This window comes from Arachis ipaensis, chromosome B3 (assembly GCF_059453495.1).
Source record: "Arachis ipaensis isolate K30076 ecotype BB chromosome B3, ASM5945349v1, whole genome shotgun sequence".
In the NCBI taxonomy this organism is placed as follows: Eukaryota; Viridiplantae; Streptophyta; class Magnoliopsida; order Fabales; family Fabaceae; genus Arachis; species Arachis ipaensis.
This window is the reverse complement of record NC_142438.1, coordinates 144,123,063-144,147,911: the sequence shown is the minus strand read 5'-3', so window position 1 is coordinate 144,147,911 and position 24,849 is coordinate 144,123,063. Positions and strand designations below refer to the sequence as shown.

General features: G+C 37.2%; 4 protein-coding genes across 7 annotated transcripts; 1 reads left to right on the top strand and 3 right to left on the bottom strand.

The window, feature by feature from the left end:
* Positions 1 to 98: 98 nt before the first annotated feature.
* LOC107631544 (histidinol dehydrogenase, chloroplastic) lies at positions 99 to 3,896 on the bottom strand. Its single transcript, XM_016335022.3, has 13 exons — positions 3,347 to 3,896; positions 3,215 to 3,267; positions 3,049 to 3,121; positions 2,823 to 2,924; positions 2,383 to 2,484; positions 2,219 to 2,290; positions 2,078 to 2,140; positions 1,890 to 1,931; positions 1,564 to 1,623; positions 1,313 to 1,423; positions 1,032 to 1,202; positions 763 to 853; positions 99 to 549 (listed from the first exon to the last, which is right to left on the bottom strand). Exons 1-13 carry the CDS (start codon positions 3,437 to 3,439, stop codon positions 269 to 271), a joined length of 1,314 nt encoding a protein of 437 aa, XP_016190508.1. The 5' UTR covers positions 3,440 to 3,896; the 3' UTR covers positions 99 to 268.
* Positions 3,897 to 4,392: 496 nt separating this feature from the next.
* HEN1 (double-stranded RNA binding protein-related / DsRBD protein-like protein) lies at positions 4,393 to 11,182 on the bottom strand. 4 transcript variants are annotated; one of them, XM_016335028.3, is made up of 10 exons: positions 10,963 to 11,182; positions 10,162 to 10,459; positions 9,382 to 9,471; positions 8,275 to 8,729; positions 7,959 to 8,204; positions 6,552 to 7,474; positions 6,317 to 6,468; positions 6,124 to 6,240; positions 5,274 to 5,411; positions 4,393 to 5,050 (listed from the first exon to the last, which is right to left on the bottom strand). In XM_016335028.3, the coding sequence occupies exons 2-10, from the start codon at positions 10,432 to 10,434 to the stop codon at positions 4,604 to 4,606; spliced, it is 2,841 nt and encodes a 946-aa protein (XP_016190514.1). In that variant the 5' UTR covers positions 10,435 to 10,459; positions 10,963 to 11,182; the 3' UTR covers positions 4,393 to 4,603. The 4 variants fall into 4 exon arrangements, with proteins under 4 accessions (XP_016190514.1, XP_016190515.1, XP_020975571.1 ...); XM_016335029.3 differs by having other exon boundaries at positions 10,162 to 10,454; positions 10,963 to 11,179; XM_021119912.2 differs by having other exon boundaries at positions 9,382 to 9,517; positions 10,963 to 11,095.
* Positions 11,183 to 12,116: 934 nt separating this feature from the next.
* On the bottom strand, positions 12,117 to 14,218 carry LOC148572683 (uncharacterized). Its single transcript, XM_088507692.1, has 3 exons — positions 12,935 to 14,218; positions 12,834 to 12,841; positions 12,117 to 12,705 (listed from the first exon to the last, which is right to left on the bottom strand). The coding sequence occupies exons 1-3, from the start codon at positions 14,216 to 14,218 to the stop codon at positions 12,117 to 12,119; spliced, it is 1,881 nt and encodes a 626-aa protein (XP_088363818.1).
* Positions 14,219 to 20,526: 6,308 nt separating this feature from the next.
* On the top strand, positions 20,527 to 24,385 carry LOC148572682 (uncharacterized). The gene is made up of 8 exons (XM_088507691.1): positions 20,527 to 20,587; positions 20,898 to 21,047; positions 21,188 to 21,678; positions 21,787 to 21,976; positions 22,181 to 22,437; positions 22,714 to 22,789; positions 23,364 to 23,528; positions 23,622 to 24,385. Exons 1-8 carry the CDS (start codon positions 20,527 to 20,529, stop codon positions 24,383 to 24,385), a joined length of 2,154 nt encoding a protein of 717 aa, XP_088363817.1.
* The last annotated feature ends 464 nt before the right edge of the window (positions 24,386 to 24,849 follow it).

Genomic DNA, 24,849 nt, shown 5'->3' with positions numbered 1-24,849 from the left:
GCTTTAACGTTATGCAGAGTTAATTATATGAAGATCAGACCATGATATTGGCTCTAAAAAATAAAAAAATAAAAAGGAAAAGAAAAAGAAAACAAATGTTCATGAAAAACAATTATATTGTTACATTGGACTTAAACAAGAAAACAAATGCTGATGAAAACAATTCAAATTACTACATCAAAATGGCAACTACTTAGCCATGAGTGATCAAAAAGTTAGGTGTAGACTTACATAACATATATCGTGTGTAACAAATTGAGGTATCACCTCAAGTTGAAACTTGAAACCTTGCTTCTATGTCTTCAAGCCTTAGGGTAACTGCTCGCTTGTGAGCATCCAGACCTTCAACTTCAGCCATGGTTGCCACATAAGGCCCAAGTTTTCTCAAGCCTTCCTCTGTTAGAGATTGCACTGTAATGTACTTGAGGAAAGAATCCAATGAAACACCACCGTACATCCTTGCATATCCATAAGTAGGAAGCACATGGTTTGTCCCGCTTGCATAGTCACCAACACTCTCTGGTGACCACGGCCCTAAGAAGACAGAACCTGTAGTGTAGAGACAATCGTTAGAAATGTAAAATTGTCATCATACATCAAAGTTCAAGAAAACGGCAACAATGTATCTGCTTTTGGTTTGTCTGAATTGGGTCTTAGCAAGTTTTATTTTTCTTTTAAAAGTGTTTGCATCCAGTTTCAGTTTAAGTACACACAAGATTTTTATAGGTAAAAAGTGAATATGCCAAGCTACAAAAGTCATACCTGCATTCTCAATAAAACCCTCCCACTTCTCTGCATCCTCCACATTGACAATTAGATGTTCTGGTGCATATAGGTTTGAGAAATTTATTGACTGGAGAGTGGAGATGAAAAAACAACTTTTAGTTTGGAAACCCCAATGTAGATGTTATGATGTTGATGAATTGAGACATGATTAGCTTCAGGAAACTAGGAATTCGGTGGGAAAAAAAAGTAACTTCCTGAGAAAAAGAATTAACGGCATTTGGTACAAAGAAAGATATGATCATGACCTCGAGCACATCACGTGCATAAACTATAAAACTGTGGGTGAGGGCTTTAGCAGCAAACTCTCCTCTTGGAAGACTCCGGCACTGCTTGTTGAGTTCTTCCTCTACGCCGTTCACATTCACACCTTCACCAGCAATCACAAGAACTACTTGACTATCAGGGCCATGTTCAGCCTGAAAATTTTAAGTGCCATATTGAAATAATAGTAGTTATTCACTGCTATGAATGTAAACATTTTCTAAATGCAATTATGCAAGTAGAATCATTTTAAAACTCATCAAACCTGGGAAAGTAGATCAGCAGCTACATGACGAGGAATCGCATGCTTATCCGCAATGACCAAAACTTCTGATGGACCAGCTGGCATGTCAATTGCAACCATGGCTTCACTGTTCTGCAGAAGATTTTATGATTAAATAGTAACACAGCGGGAGATACTACAATATGTTGCTTGAAATGCAATGCATATACAAATTGATTCGTTACTACAATATGTTGCTTGAAATGCAATGCATAAACAAATTGATTCGTTACTTGAAGTATCATTTTTGCAGCTGTGACGTATTGATTTCCAGGGCCAAAAATTTTCTCAACCTGCAAAAGCGTTGTCACAAATTCATAATAAAATTTGTCATATCTAATAAGTAATAATGAACTTGCACTGATATAGGTTTGTTTATTTGTTTATTTATTTATTTTTGAAAGGCTGATATAGATTACGATAGAGGCAATAGATGAATCAATTGCACATAGGATAACATGAGTAATATTAATTGAAAGAAGCAAAGCTCAGTCCAATAACTACAAACAATAATCTGAATAGAAAATCTAATGAAACAAACAACACTTAGAAAATCCACCTTGGGACAAGTTTCAGTTCCCCAAGCCATGGCAGCTATAGCCTGTAATGAAGACGAATGTCATATTTATGATTGCTTCATTAAAGAAATTATAATATAAACGCATATACAAACAGCTAAATGATTAGACTAGAATCACATAACCAGACAGGCAGACACAAAAGCGGTTATGTTATCATCTTTCAAACCTGAGCTCCTCCAGCTTTGAGGATATGAGTTACCCCAGCTTTCTTTGCGCAATACAGTACCTCCTGCAAAAAATATTTCTAAAATATTAAAAAAAAAAACTAACCACACAATTATACTTCTTGTACAATATGGAAAAGTACCTTGCATATAGTGCCATCCTGAGATGGAGGAGTTGCAAGAACAATAGTTTTACATCCAGCAATATGTGCAGGCTGATAGCAAAAACAATTAAACATCAACGATGATGATGCGGTTATAGGATAGGACATGATATCAAGAACTAATGAAATAACTATTCACTTACAACAGAAAGCATCAAAGCTGTTGATGGTAATACAGCAGTTCCTCCTGGAACATAAAGACCCACAGAATTAATACTTCTTGCAACTCGCTTGCATTGAACTCCCTGGTATTTTCAGAAGACTCAAAACAAAAATATTGGTGTAACACCCCAAGAATGAACAAACACATAAGCATAATTACAAAATCAAAGGACTTGGCACAAACATAATGGTGAAAATCCAAAAATCAGGGGCAGTTATGCACATCTGACTAGAACCAAAATAAATCTTCCACGTATTTTGTATTCTGTATTTAATCTTTCTAGGAATATCTAGCCTTTTCTAAAAAAAGGACACCACTTAACATATCTTTAAATAATTTATTTTCAACTGTTTAAAAAAATTGACTTAATAAAACATGGATGATCCAAAGTAAGAATAAGAATTGGAATGGCATACATACTTTCATGTTCTCAACAATTCTCTCAGGTGTCTTCTGAGCAGCATGGAATGCATATATATTGTTGTAGGCCACATCAAAAGCTTCCTTAACAGCTCCATCAAGCTGTACTCCCATAGAACCACATGAAGTTAAACAACAGAAAAAGCTGACTCTTAATCACTCAAACCAGAAAATTAGTTGCAGAATTTCAATTTCAATTCAAGAGAAATAAACAAAGAAAACCTACCACTGGATCAGGCAGCTCCGACACAATTTCAACTACCTTATCCAATTTAGCCTTCTCAAATTTCAAAGTATACCTACCCGGAAAAAACAAAAGGTTCAAGTTTTGATGCATCATGACTAAAATCTTAAGCCATAAAAAAAACAAATAAAAATAGAGAAGCACAAACTCTTTAACAGCAGCATCGCCTCTTGTGCGAACGTCATCAACAATGGGGTTTACCTGCGAATTTGCAAAGCGCGAGAATGTGAAAATAAGGATGCACTGAAGAACAGGGGAGGATTGAAGAGAGAACACTGACCACAGAGAAAACGGAAGAGAAATCGATACGAGGGCGAGCTTTGAGACCTTGAAGCTCAGAATCACTCAGCTCCGACAACCTATACGACTTCATCTTCACCTAAATACAGTTGCAGCTACTGCTGTACTGGTCAACGACGTGGAAATGGAATACGGATACGGATACGGATACGGATACGTGTACTCCTCCGATAATTAAAGAGAAGCGCTTGACTGTTGTTACTTGTTAGTTAATACTTAATAGTATCTTCTAACACGAACGCTGTGAGTGCAATGGAATGAAGAACGGTTAGAGAGAGGTTTTCTTCTTCTACGGTTAGTGTGGTGTTGTTTTGTCACGCGCCGTCGCCGCCGCGTTGGCCCAGATGTGGTTGTGGGCTCACCAAAATTAAACGAGAAACCACGTTGGGCCAAAAACTGAAAAAAAAAAGCAGTACAAAACGAGAAAAAGAGTTAGAGCTTAGAAGTACAGAACAGAAGTTTGGTAGGTAAAAGATTTCACTTGGAAATACCAAAAAAAAAAAAAATTTCACTTGGTGACTTGAATTATTGGGCTAGCCTCAAGCTAAATACTATGATTGCTCATTTTTGTTCAGAAGAGATCTCACAACTAGTATCATGTTTAGAATTTACTATTTAGTGAAATATACTACTCATTTATTTTTCTTCAAATTCATATTTATTCATTCATTTGAGATTTATTTATTTATGTATTTATAAAAAGCATATTTATCATGAAATCGATAAGTTTGTTTCAGTCATTTTGAAGGATGGTCTGATGGTGCAAAGACGAGATTCATATTATATTCAAATTTATATTTACTTGACTATGTATATATCATAATTAGAATTTGATTATGAATTTGAACGGCTTAATATTACAGTCGAGATATACAATGTACAAACAATACAAACTCTAGTATTTTTAATTGCTTTTATCGCTAAGTAAAAGAAAAATAATCATAGCCCGAGTCATTGTCTAAATCAGATTTAATCATGATTAAGTGGCATGTCTTTTCCTTCAATTCTAGTATTGTCAGCCTTAAATTTCCTTAAATCTAGCAGGGTAACCTTTTATTATATTCATTTCCCAAGAATATCTCATAAAGGAATTGTAGAAATGATCCAATAAAATCTGCCCTTCTTTAAAAGCTCTTAACCGCCCTGCCCTTCTCCAAAAATCATTCTGTTGTTTCTCTACTTCACTAAAACAGGATTCTTGAGTACCTAAAAGAACTGTACAATTCAGTCTAAACAATTATTTGTTCTTCCTATGGCATACCCATTCCCATATTTTATTATAATGGTGATCCATATCAGCATCCTTGAGCAAGCCATCTTCAAGACTCCATTCTCTTTTAAAGACTGCAATTTGGGACGCAAAACCAGGTTCAATATCAGCAGAACCACCAACTCCACTAATCTCCACATTGTAGTTGTGCTGTGCAGCCAAGCCGGATGCCCATTTTTGGAACTGTTCTCTGGTCCACTCAAATTTGTGGTCATGGTTGCGAAATTTACATGATTGTAACAGGGTTTTCTCACCCGATTCCTCATATTGCTCTTGGGCTGCCAGATTGGATCTCTGGAGCACCACATTGTACTCATAATTTGGCGTAGAAACAATGAGAATCCTTGGACAAAAAAAACTCAATGCCACATCCCCGAATAGGCATGCTTCATCTTCATCCATATGCTCTATCACCTACATAGAGAATAATCTGAATAATGCTGCATGAGCAAATAATCTGGCGCAGCTAAGGGCAAGACAAAAAATATATAAAAAGCTTCGAGTAGTATACACTAAAAACCTATTCTATAGAACTTGAACTAGGACTCCCCTTCTGTAACAAGACAGACCTTACATATACCCAAATAAAAAACATGAAGTCGGCAATAGTGGAATATAGCTATAGCAGACCAAGTACCTCCAAACAAGTGCCAATATCAAATCCTTGCAACCTGGAACCAAATTTTGTAATTGAACCTTCATAGAGAATTAATGATTTGATACTTGTCAACTGCACACCACTGTCTGAGTTTGTGACCAACTTCGAATGAAGTACCTGCAGACACACAAAATCCAAACAGTGTTTTACTAATAGAATTCACATTATACACAGACAAAATCCTAATTCTATTTTGCTTTACACAGAATACCCTTCAAGATCATATTGATTAACTTAGCATCCAACGTAAAATTCAATTGCATAAACAATATTTCCATACTGGACAGAAGACGAAGTCAACAACTTTATGCCAAAAACATCACCCTCCAATATTAAAATATTTCCATCTACAAAAAAGGAGCATCTGGTTGTTTCTATTCAAAAGAGAAAAATAAAAAATCCTAGGGTATCGCCTCATCCATTAGGCATCAGATGAGAAACACATCTAAGCAAGAACTCCCCTCCCCTTCCATACACATAAATTTCCATATGGGAACCAAAAACTCATGCTTAACGAAACCAAGCCCTTTCCATTTGGACCAACATATAGTTGGTAATAGTTCTCTAAAAATGATGAAAATGATAATATATTCTCTATTCTGAAAAAAAGTTACAAGAACAAATATGAACATAGGATAGGTGAAGAAATGTGAACAACATATATTTTCTCACTTCAGGATATGTGATCATGTGCAGACAAGTCTCATGGTACCATAACTTTTAAAAATGACAAAAAAAAAAAAACCATTTCTTTCTTGTACATAGAAATAAGAAAAAAACCCAGGTACTCTACACAAAAATAAGTTTGATATATGAAATTGCTTGTGACCTTTGCAGCACGGGTCAGACCCTTCGGTGAAATATCAACACCGACAATTTTCTCCAAAGAAGTTTGATACTTCAACAATGCTTCCAACAAGCTTCCAGATCCACATCCAAAATCAATCTGCAATGTCCCCTTGAACGTCAAATTAACAACTCAGGTTAACATAAGAAAACAGTGCAGACAAGATTTTCCTTACCAAAGTAGTAGCATGGGATTCTATAATGTGTCGAACTGCAAATTCCACCCGTTGCTTTGAAAGTGAAGGGTTAAAAAGAGCCTGTTCCATCCTTTCCTCCAAAGGCTCTGCTACCTTGGTCAAATTTATTTCATATTCTAAGCAGCAGCCTTCTGATAAACAAGAATATCAGCAGAAATTTATTACAAGCTGATCAACATTCAACAAACATGATTCACAAGAGAAAGTAACTCACTAGAAGATAACAAGGACTGCATTTCGACTGAATCACTTGCTGAAGCAAAAATCAAATCAGAAGTGAATATGCTTGTAGTGAAGTAAGCAGACTGACCAACAGACATTTGCATCACAACCTCCTCCACATAGGAAATTACAGCACCGACTCCCACCTCAAACTCAAAGTTGTTTGTGACTTCAATAACTTTTTTAATATTCTCACCCTCCACAACCAAAGAAACTGAGTAACTTATACAAGATAAAGATCCATTGCATGGACAGACACCAGAGTCTGGACCTTCAATCTTTAACAAGCACACTCCTTTTACTGGCGTGGTACATGATGAATTTATACCCAGTGATTGATTAAGCTGCTGACAATTTTGAATTGAATGATAGTGTGAAATCTCTCTGAAAAAGTTCTCAGAAAAAATCTGGATGCCGAAGATGTCAGCAGTCTCATAAAGTGGTTCAAATGGAACAACTGTATTATTAAAATTATTGTTCAGCCACACTAGAAGTTTCAATGAAGCATTCTGAATGGCATCATTCTGCTTTTTAAAACAATCCTTTGGGAAACACTTAATTATCAAATTCTCACACCTAGAAAGTAATTTTACTTCACACTGAAACATCTCTGTATCTGATTGCATTGGTCTTGAAGTTGTAGGGGCCCCATTGACACATCCAATCACATCTCTGCCCAGGTCTGCAACTTTCAAATTTGATCCACACGATTCAGTTGGTTCTTTTGAAGCATGGCTTATAATGGAGAATAGAGGTTCAGATAGACGGTGCTGACGGCAAAAATTACAAAGTATATCCCTGGGAAACGAACCCCTCCAATTTGCTCTTGTGGTGAACCTTGAAGGTAACTCTGATGCGAGCAAAGCCTCTCTGGATAGTTTATAAATCCCACCTGGGGTCTTTCCTATAAGCATCCTGTATATAATCGAGGAATCATTAATCGATGCAAGCTTGGGTAAACTTGTACAAGAAACATGACAAAGGATATTTATCAAACAAAAAATTGACACAGATTTCATGTGACCAACAAAAGGGAAACAAAATGGTTATCGCCATTGTCCACATGTTAACCCTGAATCGGAAACAAGAAAATAAACTGGCCACCTAGAGCCTATATTAATTAGACAGAATGATGTGCACTAAGTTTGTGGGAATGCATATAAAGGTAGACACAATTATAGGCATTTTAAGCATTATGCTAGGATATGTAGAAATCCTTATGGATATAGTTTCAAGTTATAAGATATGTGATAAAGACATACAAAGGAAAAAGAATTTCACTGCACTCGGATGAGAAAAAGAGGGGGGGGGGGGGGGGGTTGGAGGAGAAGAAGGGGAAAAAAATTACTTCAGGCACTTCAGTTAAACAATTCACTAAATGATGTGAATTTAAAGAGACCTGTAATATGACTGAACTGCTACATCTTCATAGAAAAGATCTCTACATTTCCACGTATATCCAATAGATGCTAATATTGCATCACCAGCTATATCATGACCAGACAAGTAACTTGCCCTTAAATTTGAAGGTCCATCAAGATGAAGGCCATCTTTTCCATTTGGCAATTTAGAAGATGGATCCAGTATATAAGATTTTGGAGCAGCAAAGAACAGCCTTGTCTCGGAAGAAGCTTTACCCAAATTCCTGTCAAGTCAATAATATATTAGAAAGCAACCATCTAAATTATGATATGCACCTTTCAATTACATTTCACCTTGAAATCAAAACATTGGAGGCATCTTCAAGACCAAGTTCATTTGCAATTATATTAAGATAGTACTCTTTTGAGGAAATATGAAGAGTCACTGCTTCAACAGATTTTTCCTCTGAACTAGGAATGCGTACAGCAGCAACCTGAATGGGTTCTTGCAAACCGTCTTGTTTCAATAATGAATCTACAATATCTTCAGGATATGGACTTTGCTTTCTAATCCAGGGATGTTGTTCAGCAGTAGCAATAAATCCAGATAACTTTGTAGTGGCCTTGATTATGTATGACATAACCAAAAATGGATTCGACTCCACCTCAGGATCAATATATTTACACAAGCTACCAAGCTTTGCATCATAGACAGCAAGGACAGAAACAGGAAGTGATCCACAAAGATCACCTTTCCTCTGTAAAATTGCTCCCATGTGACCACTGAGCGGGTGGAGAGATGAAAGAAACTGTATAAGTGTCAGATGACAAAGAAGGGCGTCAGAATGAAATGAAAATCGCTGATAGTTTCTTTTGTCTAATTTTCATCATGATGGCCAACCAAAATAATTGTAAAAATCTTACCAAAAGTTAACCAAGCGATGAGACAAAATTGGCCATAAATAAAGTAGAAATTAAAGAATAGACAATTACAAAAACTTTTGGAGATAAGATCCATCCTAAAAGATTTTTTTACTTGAAATAAGCAATTTGGTAAGGAAAGGATGTAAGAAAAGAACGTTCTATTTCACCATCCATTTTACATTTTAAAATTTCAAGGTCTTAAGCTTTATACGGATAGAGGGCAATGAATACATATAGAAATAGCATACAAAATTCTTCACAGTTCACTACAATAAACGTAAATATTCAATAACTTGAATTCTCAAGAAATTAGAACCTCTAAATGAAAAAAACAAAAAGAAATTAATAAAATAATAAACAAATAAATAAGGTTGATCAATTGGCTGTTAAAAAAATGCAACTAAATAAACCAAAAGTAATTCAATGCAAAAAACTGAAGTGACCACAGTGATGACCATAATTATTTTTCATAATTAAAAGTAGGTATGAGCATGAATTCATGCTTAAAAATGCTCAAAATTCAAATAGATTACCTACATTTTCCGAAAACAAATAGTTAATTCGAGCAACAATGCTGTCCCATGCTTCTTCTGGAGTGGGGTCATCGGTATCAACACGGATGCCAAGCTGCAGTAGAGCAATTGACAGTTGTGAAAGTTAAACTGCCACAATCCTTCAGTACAAAGGTAAAAGAATAAAATAGCCGATACTAGCTCAATACAAAGAATAGATTCAAATAAATTGTAGCTTCAAAATAAGTATTAGGAAATCATTCATGTCCTATCCATAGTATTTTCAAGAGAATATCATATGAAAGAAACAATGATAATACCTCTAAATCTCTATTACAATACATTGTCAAAAATAATGAAAGAAATATTCCAGGGTCCAGTTAAAGACACTCATCTATCAAAATTCTTACAAATAACATTCTAGTTTAAACCACCTGGCACCTGGACATGACAAATCGAGAAGAATATAGATAAACACACAGTTAGAAAATGTCTATTATAGCATCATAACATCTTACTACAATCCTAAAAAGGCAAAAACGATCTCAAGAGTGTTTGGCATTGACATTTCCAAATTTTCTGTGTGTGTGTGTGTGTGTGTGTGTATGTGTGTGTGTGTGAGAGAGAGAGAGAGAGAGAGAGAGGGAGGGAAAAAAAGGAATTTTGGGGGAGGGGGGGGGGGGGTACATCTTCCTCCCAGCTTATAAAGAAGATAGAAGCAAGACAAATCTAACTTAAAAATGAGAAAAGCACAATTATTTATTGAAATTCTATATTTTGCACACTAACTGGAACTAAGTGATACCTTCTGTATGGCCAACTCTGCTGCAGATTGCTCTGCATCCTTCTTTTTCTTAAAGATCCCTGACACCACAAGAAGTTCTGGAAGTTGCAAGGAGCAACGATAAACGCAGGGTCTTTTCTGTGGTATACTTAATCCAGGACAATCATTTTCATCAGACTCCTTAACTTCCTCTATAGTGTAGCAAGCCTTAGTGCCAAATTTTTGGTGTATTATAGTTTTAGGCGTAACAATTGCCTTCTTCGGTGCAACACCAGTAAGTTCTTTGGTCTCCATGAAAAAGATCAGGGCATCCTCTATCCTTGAAAACCAAATATTAAAAAATATATATATTTGATCAGCCAAGAACTAGTCTTTATTCTACATACTCGAAATTCAAGTATTCAACATCGAAAATCAACAGTTAACTACTTCTAAAGTTGCTACTGGCACAAAATCCGGATTGTACATAACAAATGACAACTACGCATTCCTTTTCCCATTTTCTTGGAAGGTGAGTAAAATGTTGAAGTGAAGCATGAGTAGAACGCAATAGATTATAACAACCTCCAGAATTAGAAGAAGAAAAAAGAAAATCAAACCCTCATTTACCAGTATGATCAAGAAAATAATAAGAATGATAAAGCGTGGTTTTGCAGGCGCGAATTGCGGAAACGCATTCTAGCACCGGGAATTAGCTATTTCCGAAAGAATGATGATGATGATGATGATGATGATGATGGTAAAAAAGAATCATGAATACATAGAGAGAGGATTATAGCGAAAGACAGATTAAGTGAAAGAGAGTGAGAGTATGAAACAAACCTTCGTTGAGAGGCTTGAGGTGAGAGAAGTGAAAACGGGGGAAATTGGTTTCGCGAAAGAAATTGCAAGAGAATGTAGCGAATGAAATTGTGATTCTGAATGTAATAGCAAGTGCAATGCAAGAACTAAGAACGCAAAGGTTTTAGAGCGGGTTTTGGAGGTTAAAAATATCCTTCACCTCAAAGGTCATGCCCCTTTCAACCTTATTAACTTCTTCGCTAAGTTCACAGTCACACAGGTCTTTCAGTCTTTCTCTTTCTTTCTTTTTTTTTTTTTTTCTTTTTCTTTTTTAGTATTTTTTTATTTAAATATAAGCCTTACAAAAAAAAAGTTAAAAAAAAGGGTTGGGGCTTCCACTAAATTCCAGGGCAGAACTCTCCTCTGAATTATTTTACGTTAAATTCAGTTTGAATAAATAATTTAATTAAATTTTTTTTGATAAAAAAAATTTTTTTTTTGGTGAACAACCAAGAGAAAAAACAAAAAAGTAGAAAAGAAAAAGAAAAGAAATCAGGTTCATCACAGTAAGAAAGGACAAACCACCTCTGGTGGCTGGTGCCAAAGGTGAACCTCATCAGTTTCGCTACCTCCAGATCTCATCTTTGCCAACCGATCTGCCACGACATTAGCTTCTCTCGGAATAAGCTCAAAACGAATATCCCAATCTCTTCTTAACTTCAAGTCAAAGATCAGTTGTATTACTTCTTTTTCAAGATGCCAAAGTGGAACTTGCCAACCAGTCACTAGCTCAAAAGCTGCTGCGCAATCTGTCTCACAGACAACAAGCTTAAGACCCGCCTCCCAAGCCCAAGCCAAACCTTTCCATATACTCCACAACTCCATCTTGATGACACTAGATCCAAAGGAATTTTCTGAGCATCCCATTACCCATTGACTGGAGCTATCGCGAATTACCCACCCAAAACCAGCACAATTATCCCCCAAGTTCACACTCCCATCACAATTTAACTTCCAAGCACCAGGTTCTGGCGGAGACCAAGATAGAGGTTTTAATCCCTGGATGCAACACACTCGATTCTGAGTTGTATATTCAAAATCCACCATGCACCTGCGAGCCTTGTATGCAATTGACCCAGCAGATCCGAAAACTCCCTGAAAATTACCCATATTTCTGTCTTGCCAAATTGACCATATTATAGCTGCAAATTTGGAACAACCTTCATTGATCTATCATTACCTTGACATCGCACCATAATGGGACAGTGGTCAGAATGCATCCTCGCCAAATTCTCCACATAGCTTTCCGGAAAACGAAAACACCAAGTATCAGTAGCCACAGCCCTATCCAGCCTCTTTGAGATGAACCGATTACCCTGCATATGTCTGAACCAAGTGTACAAGGATCCATGAGCTCCCAAATCAATCAAACCACACTCATCTAGGAGAGCTCCAAACCGCACTGCCCTTCGAGAGACAAAGTTCCCACCTTTAACCTCAGATGAAAGAAGGATCTCATTAAAATCTCCAATAGCTAATAAAGGACCTGAATAATTTCTGGAAAAATCTGTCAAAACCCTCCAAACTTCTTCCCTTATGCTAGGAACGGGACTTGCATAAATTGCTGCACAGACCCAAGAGAAACCGCCATTCGAAAACTCAACACACACCACTTGCGAACTCGCTGCCACGACATTGCAAGATACTCCAGGCCATGCAGAGAGCACCCAAATACCACCACTATGCCCCTGAGCTTCTTCAATATGAATAGGAGTATAACCTAATCTGTTTCAAAAGACAGCCACCTTTTGGAAAGCACAATGAGTCTCTAAAATGATAAAAATGTACGGATAAAAATTCTTTACCAATTGTTTCAGATGCACCCGAGCCAGCTTATTACTAGCTCCTCTCACATTCCAAGCTATAATATTTGCACAATCCATATTAATATTACTTGGAGTGAGACCCACACCTCAAATTATTTGAGGGTAGTGAGTGGGGTCTCCACTGTAACCACACTGTGCCCATTCTCAACCGGAGAATTCTGAAGAGAATTAGGCCTTAATCTCTTTAAATTGCTTCTGAATAGCGTTTTAGAAGTCCCCGCACCTTGCAAATAAGCCCCTACCCATTCTGAACCAGGTCCTTGCTTGCCACTCGTCACACCTTGACCAGAGGTAAAACCTGACGAAGCTAATTTAAAGTTCCTCGCTTGTTTTAACACTTGATTGCACTTACTTATGTGTAAAGATGATTCAACCCCATTGATGCCTTTCATAGCAGGTTCTCCTTTAGCAACATAATTAGAAGATTTATTCACATAAACTTTTTTGGACTTATCCTGGTCATGCCTACCCAAAAAGACCTTCTTGCCCTTTGCCTTTCTTTCCACCTTGGTCCACGTTGTATCCCCTGCATGTGCCCCTTCCATTACATGCACTTCCTTATCCTTATTCTTCTCTATCCCAATTGTAGCACTACCAAAAACAAAAGGCTTCTCAATATTAGAAGAAAATGGTACCTGATCCATCTTCTCATGATCTTGTTCCTTGTCTTCATTCACCCCTGTTTCATCAATGTTCGTCGAAATTGAACTAATCAATTTACAGTCCACGCCAACATGCCCATAACAACCACACGTATTGCAGACCAACTCAAGGCTTTCATATTCAACATCCAAAACCCTCCCATCCACCTCAACACTACGAGTAATGGGAACGCCTAAATCAATCTCCACACAAGCCCTCGCATACTTCCCTCTTGCTGCCATCTTAGTTGCTACATCGACTTTCACTGGCTTTCCCACCGCAGCGGCAATCCTCAACATAGCCTTCTCATGGTAGTAACGAATCCCTAAGCCGTAAAAGCGTACCCATACCATGGTGGATCCAAAAACCTCCTCCTCTGAATAGAACTCAGGTGACCATGGCTTTACAGCAAGATAGAACCCAGATATCATCCAAGGACCACCAAGTAATACCCTCTCCCGATCTTCGAAAGCATCAAACTTCACCAGAAAATAACCATTTCCTACATCCAGAACTTGAAACCCACCCTTCAATCTCCACACCATACTCAACTTATGCACCATCGCTGTGTAACTCATATGCTTGCCCAAGACTTTGACGACGATCGCTTCCTTATATGGTACAGATAACGCCGCCAGCCCTTCTTCTGAGAAGATGACCCGAGGAGGATGCGAATCCCCGTGGTTCCCTTTGATCACCTTGGCTAGCCTCTCTCCATCTAAAGCCTCATTCCAAAGCATAGGAGACAGAGACTTCTGTCCAGTCACCATGTCGCGAAAGGAAACCTTTTGAAAGCCATGTTTTTCCTTAGAAACCCTAGTACCCTCCTCCTTCTCACCAGATACAAACCCCCCGACGCTCTCCCCCTTAATTCTACCGCCGGCATTACCGGTTACCTCACTATGTGTCACCCTCTTCGTGAACCCCCCCCGCTCACTCCGTCACTCATACCTAAATATATTAGAAGTAGTTTATAAATAAATTATTTTGTGTTTAAATTTTTAATTTTAAAAGTGTTTATTTTATAGAATTATGATAAAAAAAAATAATATTATGAGAGAAGTCATTTTTTTAACTTCTCTATAAACTCTTAAATAATTTCTTAAAAAAGTGCAATTTAATTTTAAAAATTATACCAAACATTAATATTATTACTTTTCATAAGTGAAAAATTTTAAAACTTTTTAAACGGGCCTAATTTTTTATGATCACGTTATCGTGCAGAATTATATAAACACAAATTTAACATTAAGCCAGGTTTTATAAATAATAATAATAATAATAATAATAATAATAAGTAGATGTCTAAACATAATATCTAAGACTAATGTGCAGATAAATTTTCCTAAACAAGTGCTTTTTTGAAGACTCTTGGAATAAAATTCTCTCTGGAATTGGACTGAAATTTTGTTTTATCAAAAAATAGAATAAATTCCAATTCTAATGCCCGCAGATAATATGTATAGTTCCCAAATACAGGCCTCACAAATCATAATTTCCATTTATTTATTTTAATTTGTATATGTATCATATTCTATACGGGATAATAATTGTTTTGGGATTATCTGAAACAGTAATTTAGACCTTAATGTGAGGTTTAAACTTTCTTTAAGGTAGCATCCAACTTGTGTTGGTGTTGAGGTGCCGCTGTTCGAGTTTTTCATGAGAAAGTGAGAGTGATATCTGCAAGAGATTCCGATACTTAAACTAGCAAAAGTTTTAGACAGGTTTTTAGTAGATTGGATTTTCAATATGCCTTTTGGAGTAGTTCCACCTTAAATGGTGGATGGCCGTTCCTCTTTTTTAGAAAAGTTGTTTAAATTTCCCTTCTAGATGGATAGAAGATATCTTAAAAAGTAGTTACTTATTCAAATAAGTAAGGCTGAACTGCTGTCCTTGTGCCCGACCTTTATGAGGTCGGGTAGGAGTAGATGAAACAGGATTTTAAAAGTACTACCCATACTGAAGTTCGAGCTTTTAAGAGGTCGGAGTCAAGCATTTGTAGATTTGTTTAATCTTTGGGATATAGTCAAGCTATGTCGGGTATGCCTCCTTTCTGGAGAAGGGCGGGTACTCGACGTGTTCTTCAAAATCCGAAACGACGTGTCTTTTCATGATACAACGCACGTAACTTTTGTAGTTTTTTTGGGATCTGCGCACATTATTAATGACGGGACATGAAATGACTTTTTTGTCCCTAATGTCTTATAAATATTCAAACTCATTTCTCTTTTTTCTTTTTCGTTTTTTCTAAAATGTTTGCACTCACTCTTTCTATTATTTCCGAAGAATCTCTTTTATCTTTCCTACAATTTCTACTGTTTTTTCAAGATTTTTATCTTGAATTCTTGTTTTAGACATTAGAAGCTTTAGATCATATAGGCTTTGCTGTTGCTATGCATCATTTCCTCTTTGCATTCTCTTTAAAGTTAGTGCTTTAATTCTTTTAAATTTCTATTTCTGTTTTTTGCATTTTAGGTGGTACTTCTTGCTTTTGTTTTTACTGGTGTTGGAAATGGTTTAATTGGCTTTTCAAAAATGGAGTTTTAGTTTTGATAACTTTGCCTTGAACCTAATCTTTATTTGTTATTATCACTGTGAATTTGAGTGTGGGGCTTTCTTTTGTGTTGCTCCTAAATAGCACCATTTTCTCTGAAGATGGTCCCATTTTTTATGTGATCTCGTTGAATATCCAGGGTTGTAGGAACTGTAATATTAAAAATAACCCGACCTCTTTGGATTTTGTTGTTTTACCTGTCTTGCCGACTTGTAGTAATGATATTTCCTTTTGTTGTACTGTAGGTGTAGCATTTATTGTAATACCCTACCACACAGAGCTTTATACCTAGGACGTAAATCATAGGTGGCGAGGCGCTACGACCTCTAAAACAAAAATATGTAAATAGATATATACGAAGAATAGTTTAACTAGGAGTCTTGAAAGAAAAGTTAAACGAAACACCAATAGAAAAAGTGCATCACTCTCGATCGGGTCAACGCAGAAAAGTAGATAAGATTGAATGGAAAGGATAATATATATATAAGATCAGAGTTCCAAAATATAGATATCAAGCTCTAGATTCGACTCGTAAAGCTAAGGCCGGCCAGAGTATATATATATATACACAATCCAAAATACGACTCGAACTACAGAATAAATACTTGTTTTTCTATATCAACCTCAAAGAGGGACAAAACATCATATATAAAGGGTGGAGAATCTGTATACATATATATACATAAACAAAATACAAATACTAAGTCCCAAAATAGTTCTTCGCTTCCAAGAGTCTCTAGAATGCTCAACGAGGTTCCTCTCAACCTGCATTTGAAAACAACAGAATATATATGGGATGAGAACCGGGAGTTCTCAGCATGGTAAAGGTGCCCGCATAGTTAACATAAAAAGTCTCAAAAAAGGCAGAGGTATTCCTAGAACTTCGATACTCAGATTTAAACTTAAGATCCAACTAAACCATAAATTAGGTAAAACTATCTAAGGGATTCAAGTTCTAATCTAACTTTAACCTAACATTTCACTTTCTGTCACCTCCAACCCTTCGAAACATTGGTGGAACAACCCTCAGCGTCACCTCCACCAGCATGAGGGATCTCTCAGTTGCAAACACATACAAAACAGACAAGGAAAGCACAAGTATAGATAGCAGTTATAGCAAATAGCTTAGGTAGCAGTTAATTACAGATAAGCAATTAGGAAAACCAAAACAATGCACACTTAAACAAATCATACAAATGCACATGATGTATGCCTGTCCTACTGGCCGTGAGCTCACGTATCGATTACTTTGCCAGAACCCAACACACCTGGTAACTAACCCGGATATCGTCTCTCTGATATACATCCACACTCTTGTGGATATAGTGTCTGTCACACTCTTGGGATATAGTGTCCGTCACACTCATGGAATATAGTGCATGCCGCATTTTCTGGAATAAAGTGTTCCCACACTCTTGGGATATAGCGTCCGCCATGCTCTTGAGATATAGTGCCCGTCACACTCATGGGATATAGTGACTGACACACTTCCCAGGGTAAAGTGCTCTCACACTCTTGGGATATAGTGCCTGCCCACTCTTGGGATATAATGCCCATCACACTCATGAGATATAGTACCCGACACACTTTACAACAGAGAGAAGATGATGCAACACAAGTGGAACATATTATACACAACCAATCTCACAAGCAGAATCACAACTTAACAGGATCAATCATCAATCCACCTCATGATAGTCACAGTCACTATCTATCATGGATATAGTGTCCAGTACACTCTTAGGATATAGTGCATGTCACACTTTTCAATCATAATCATTATCCTCATCTCTTATCCGAACCAAGTGGACAACACCACTGCCTCATATCCGGGGTCTCTTTCTCAATCAGATTCAATCTCATACCACATTTAATATTTTTGTACTTCTCAAACTTAAATAATCACTTCACCATCTTCCTTCACTACCAAGTTACTCTCCTCTTTAGGTTTACCCCTTTCTCTATGGTTAGGAACTAAATTTGGGACTTTTGAAGGTAACTATAGAGGTTTAGAAGCTAGAAAACATATTTAAATTACAAAATACAACTTTTCCAAAACAGGGTGGTCATGCGTACGTATGAGGTGCGTACTCATGGATGTAATACTACCAAACTTGCATACGCAAGCACCTCCCGCATACGCGGGTGTCCAAATCAGAGGAGGAGGTTCACGTACGCATTCACATCGTCATATACGCATGTGTTGAAAACTGGGCATTCTCGCGTACGCATGTTTACAAAAATAGCCAAACTCGCGTACGCGTCCACCCCATGCGTACGCGAAGGTATTGAAACAGAAGGAATTCTCGCGTATGCATGCATGTGTCTGCGTACGCATGCCTTGTATTTTTCAAAAAAGCTGCCAAGTCTGCAGAAATCACTTTTGCACACCAAACTTCCAATGCGCATAACTTTTTTGTTAAAAATTGTTTTTGGTCCATTTTTAAATGACATAAACTTCACGGACCCAATTTTTATTTGAAATAAGTTTGAAAAAGTTTGAGGATCTAGAAGCCAAGTTATGGCCCATCGAAGTTTGGTCAAAAATCAAGTTTTACCAAAAATACCAAACCTTCATTTTTACCAAAACTCCAATTCAAACCAATGTTTCACACCCCTAAAACCATACCAATTACATTCCAACAATGACATAATCATTCTAACTCTTTCCCAACATACTAATATTCAATTTTATCAATTTTATTCCAAACAATCCACAATAAAAACGATACAACTCATCAATATATCTACATTCACAACTCATAATCTTCATTCACATCAATCACCATCACAAGCTCATAATACACACAACATTATTACCAAAATCACTAAACTTTAGCAAGTTCACTTAATTCAACCTATCTTACGGTCAACTAGCCTAAGTTTTCACGTTACATTACACATTATCTACGAGAAACCAAAATTATACCTTGGCCGATTCTTTCCTAGCCAAAAACACCTCAAATTACTTCTCCTTCACAAGCTCCAAGTCACAATTTCCAATTCTGCAAATCCAATCACCCGAATTTTGCTCCAAACCGCCAAATTGAACTCCAAATCAACAAGAATACAATCTACTCCACACAATATCACAATAATTAACATAGAACTCACTAATTCAATAATTTACAAGGGTTAGGATTTCCTTATTGTTATCCATGGGTCAATTGGACTAAACTCAGTGATTTTTTGCTACTAGAGTTTACCTAAATCATTAAAATCCCTCAATTCCCAAACCAAAAACGTGAAAAAGAGGAAAACAGAGAAATGTGCACAAAATTTATAGTTTCTTATCACAATGTTTCATTAGAATTGAAGAAAACTCCGAGACAAATGCATGACCATAAACGGCTCATCAATCGGAGCTCTGAATTGAAAGTTATGGAAGATTGAAGTTTGGAGGTGATTTGGGTTAGGGTTCCATGGCTTCCCCTTCCTCCTTAGTGTACTTCAATGTGATTATGGGGGAGATAAGGCTGAACTAAACTATTTATATGTTGGTCCAATTTTGAGTCAAAACCTTTAAAATTATTGTTAAAATTCATATTTTTAATATTTCTACTCTTCTAACTTATCAAAATTTAATTTCCTAATTTTTTAAATGATAATTGATTTATTAGCTAATTCTTTATTAATTTCCCGAGATTTACATTTATGTCTCAATCAGTGATTCACAATATGTCTTCTAAGGTCCCATTCAACCTGATTTGGATAGATATATTAATTCTTATTCCCGTCTCCGTTATTGATAACAATTATGCTGAAACCTTCCATAGGCACCATAGGATATGTCTAAATTTGGAGAATGAGAGAAATTATGAGATTGTAGTTGCCGACCCTGAGGAAAGGGTGTGTTTTTTCCGACTTGATAGGTCGGAGCATCACTTCATGTACCTATATGATTGCTATTTTACAAAATTAGATGTTAGTCTTCCCTTTTCCGACTTTGATTCTAAAGTCCTTAGGGTTTGTAACGTTGCTCTTCCTAGCTTCATCCTAATTCCTGAGCTTTCTTAAAAATTTATCAGCTTTTTTGTCGGGAACTTGACATCCTTCCTTCTCTTAAGTTCTTTTATCTCTTTGTTCTTACCAAACCTTTTAGCTCCAAAAAATAACGTTGGATCTCCTTTCGAGCTGTCCAAGGGAGGAAGGTCTTTGCCATTTTTTGATGACTCTTTCAATGACTTTAAAAATTACCATTTTAAGATTCGTGCTGTTGAGGGTGTCTGACCTTTTTTTCTAAATGAGAAAGACAAACCCTTTTCCCTTTGTATTGGAAGGAGAGACTGGTAATAGTGAAATATAATTTAGACCACGTAGATGTGGTTGAAGGGAGTGTAGTAGCTTTGTTCTAGGAGTGTTGGGGCCGAGCTCCTTATCTGGACACGAAGAGGTTTATAGGAAACCTAAGCCAACTTCAATATGAGTTAGGTAGCCTTCACTTAATTTTTGTAGATACTTTTTTGTTGGATTGCTTTGTGGATGGATAATGTGACCCGACTTTCATGTCGTACAGATAAGATGGCTCCTAAAACTACTATGAAAACTCCTCGGACAGCTAGAAAGAATGTTGTCGCCCGAAGTATACAACTAAAAGAGGCGGTGAATCTGTCAATCTTTCCTCACCCTCTAAATCGGACTCGGGTGCCTCAACCTCTATAAAGATTACTTCTGATCTGACTCCCCGGCTAACCCCTCCTCCTTCTAGCTCGGTAAAACAGACAGCTCTTCCTCCACCTTCCAATTCTAAGCTGAACCCTAAAAAGTGTAAGACTTCGGAACCAAGGGGTATTTATGAGCAGGATTTTGATGTCATTGCTTGGAGTGAGAAACACATCCTTCCACACAGCTTTATCAGTATAGATGACGTTGCCATAAAGATCCATCTTCAGGTTCATGCTTGGGTAGAATTCGGGAAGCTGGGGTTTGTGCAACTTTGTTAAGAGAACTGGAGAAGACTCCCGTTGATGTCACTCAGCGCACTTTGACCGATCTACACGCTGAAGTGGCATCCTTAAAGGAGTCAAAAAAGGAGTGGGATGGTGAAAGGGAGTCCCTCATTTCTAACCTTAGCAAAGCTCGGACAATAGCAAAACAAGTATCCGTCCCAGGATCGCTAAATAATGAAAGGAACGGATACTTTTCTGAATTGAAGCACATAATGAATACTTTGTTGAGGCAGTTGTTAAGGATAACAGTCGCAACCTAGAATGGAGATTGTTTGGGGTGTATCTTAGCACAAACGAAGCAATAAGAGTGGGGCAGTTTCAGGAATTAACTTCACTTATTCAACAATGTGATGGAAGAGTGATAATTTTAGGAGATTTTAATGCTATTAGAAATCAGGGAGAAAAAGAGGGTAGGAATCCTCGATCTGAGGTCTCAATGGAAAACTTCAACTCTTTTATTGATGATAATATGCTAATTGATTTGGGGATGTTAGGCGGTCCGTACACATGGACTAATAGAAGAGGAGGAGATGAACTGATTAGAGAGAGGCTGGATCGTGTGATGATCGGTATGCAATGGAGGGAACAATACGGGTTGGTTGTAGTGCGAAGACTATATGAGAATGGTTCTGATCATTCTCCCCTTTTGCTGGATTCTGACCCACCAACATGGAAAAGTAAAAGGCAGTTTAAATTTCAGGAGCGTTGGTGTGGAAATGATGAGGTTAGACGGCTGATTTTGGAGGTTTGGGAGATAGAAATCCAGGGATCACCCATGTTTATATTAGCCCAAAAATTCAAATTATGCAGACACAAATTGGTAACTTGGCAGCAGCAACATAAGTCAAATTCTAGAAAGGAAATTGAGGAGCTAACTCTCAAACTAGAAGTGCAGAGAACTGAGGGTACCCATGGGGGTTCTGAAATAAATGCATTGGAAAATAGATTGGAAGAAGCTTACAAAGCAGAGAAAAGCTACTGGAGAAAGAAGTCGAGATGCAATTGGCTTAAGAGTGGGGATCGTAATACAAAATTCTTTCACCAAAAGTTCTAAACTAGAAACCGGAAGAATAAAATTTGGGGACTAGTTGGAGCGGATGGTACTATTGCCACTACTCTGGAAAATATTGCCAAGGTAGCTGAGGACTATTTTAAACAGCTTTTTTCATCGGCACGAAGTACTAATCCGAGTATGAATTTTAAGGATTTTAACCTTTCGGTTACAGCTCACATGAACCGAAGGTTGCTGAGATCGGTTACTTTTGAAGAAACCAAGAGGGCAACATTCAGTGTTTGTACACAAAACGCCCCAGGGAGCGATGGATTCACGGCGAAGTTCTTCCAATTCTATTGGGATATTGTGGGCAGAGATGTATTTAAGGCAGTTTGCAGTTTCTTTGGCGGAGGGAGAATCCTGAAATGTTTTAACCACACCCAAATTTGCCTAATCCCTAAGATTCCAGATGCCAGAGATATGACACAGGTTAGACCTATTAGTCTTTCATCAGTTTTTTATAAGATTATTTCTAAAATACTGGTGCATAGACTACAGCCATTCATGAATAATATAGTAAGTGTGAATCAAAGTGCATTTTTAAAGGGCAGGCTCATTTCTGATAATATACTAATAGCTCATGAATGCATGCATTACCTAAAAACTAAAAGGAGTGGTTTGGAGAATGAAATGGCAATTAAATTAGATATGAGTAAAGCCTATGATCGAGTTGAATGGAGTTTCTTATGGTTTATTATGATGAAGATGGGTTTTGATGAGAGATGGATTTCTTGGATTCGGGAGGTGGTCACAACTGTTTCTTACTCGGTTCTTGTGGAAGGTAAACCTTTTGGTTATTTTAAACCAACAAGGGGTATCCGCCAAGGAGACCCTTTATCATCCTACCTATTTTTTTTTTTGCGCAGAAGGACTCTCCTTCTTACTACACAAGGCTGAGCAAAACAGGGTTATACAAGGCATCAGGATCCATAGAAGGTGTCCAGCTATTAATCATATTCTCTTTGCAGACGACTCTATTTTATTCAATAAGGCATCTCTAGAATCATGCAATGCTATTTTAGGACTCCTAGAAACATATGAAAGAATAAGTGAGCAGAAAGTCAATCTCAGCAAGTTGGCAATTTTTTTCAGCCAAAACACAGCAGACTCTCTACGACTACAACTAGCTAACAGGCTTGGTATCCAGCATATAGGGATGCAAGATAAGTATCTAGGTCTCCCAGCTATCGTTCAACGATCCAAAAAGGCTACCTTTAGAGCTGTTAAAGATAAAGTTCAGAAGAAATTATAAGCCTGGAAGAGGAATTTATTATCAGCAGGAGGAAGATATGTACTTATTAAGGCAGTGGGAGAAGCAATTCCTGTGTATACCTTATCATGTTTCAAACTCCCAGAAATGCTTCTAGATGAAATACATAGGATGTTTACACAATTTTGGTGGGGTCAACGAGGAACAGAGAAGAATATGGCATGGATCAGCTGGGACAAAATGACTAGACAAAAGAGAGAGGGTGGTCTTGGCCTCAAAGATCTGAAAGCTCAGAATTTGACACTGCTAGGTAAGCAGTTTTGGTGGATAAATACTAATCATAATTTCTTACTGGCTCGCATCCTAAAGACTAAGTATTTTCGGTATACATCGTTATTAACAGCAGAAAAAGGCGTTAATTCTTCTTGGGGCTGGCAGAGTTTATTAAAAGGAAGGAAGGTAGTGGAGAAGGGACTTGGATGGAGTATAGAAACTGGTGAATCAGTACGTATTTGGCAAGACCCTTGGTTGCCCCCTCCATACCCTTTTTATATTAATCCTACCAATAATCCAGCAGCAACAATTTACAGAGTTAAAGATCTATTGAGAAATGATAGAAGTTGGAACCTGGAGCTGATAAACGCACTTTTTTTCCCTAACACAGCTGCTCGAATTTGCGCTATAAGTTTGAATGAAGATGGAATTGACAAGATCACTTGGGCCTGGAATAGGAATGGAAAATATGATGTGGCCTCTGGATATCAAATTGCATATGCTTTCTCTCATGCCCCAATAGAGCAATTTCCACAGGCAATGCAAAACTCAGCAATTTGGAGAAGACTATGGAGCCTGAAAATGCCACACAAGATTCAATTATTTCTATGGAAGTGTATCCATGAAAAACTTCCTGTTCTTAAATTGCGACATCAACGATTCCTAACAACTTTACCGATTTGTCTAAGATGCGGTGTGGAAGAAGAGACCATTTGTTACTGTCTCCTACGTTGCAAGGCTGCGAAAGAAGTTTGGGGTTTGTCTACATTAGCAGCGATAGCACTGAACCAACCCATGAGTACCTTTGAAGAGTGGTGGAAACAGTTGACGATTTCAATTGGAACCGGAAGAGAAGGTGACAGAAAACTGACCTTGTGTGCTATTCTGTGCTAGAGTCTATGGAAATCAAGGAATCAAGAGATATTCGAGGGAACAAAGACAGCGTCTTGGGAGACCTTCAACCTTGCAATGAAACTGCAGCAAGAGCTTTGGCCAAACTAGAAGAGCTATCGTTACCTTCTGCATCCTTATTAAATGATTTTGTGTTTTTTCTCTTAAGTAATTTTCTTTCCTTTCAATAGTCCAGGGCTATATTTTTTGGGAGAATCCCACCTCTTAATTTTTGTCCCAATTTGGACCATGTATTTCTTATTCTTATATGAAGTACAATAACAATAACTTTGGTAAAAAAAATAATAAAATATTAAGTATAAAATAGTAAATTTACATGCAAAGGAGTAGTACTTATTAAATAACTCTTCCACCTTAGTCAATGACAACAATAAAAACGTCTCACGGTCCACAAATTTAGCTCAACAAAATACACAAATTCAGTTACAATTTTAGTCTTTATTATT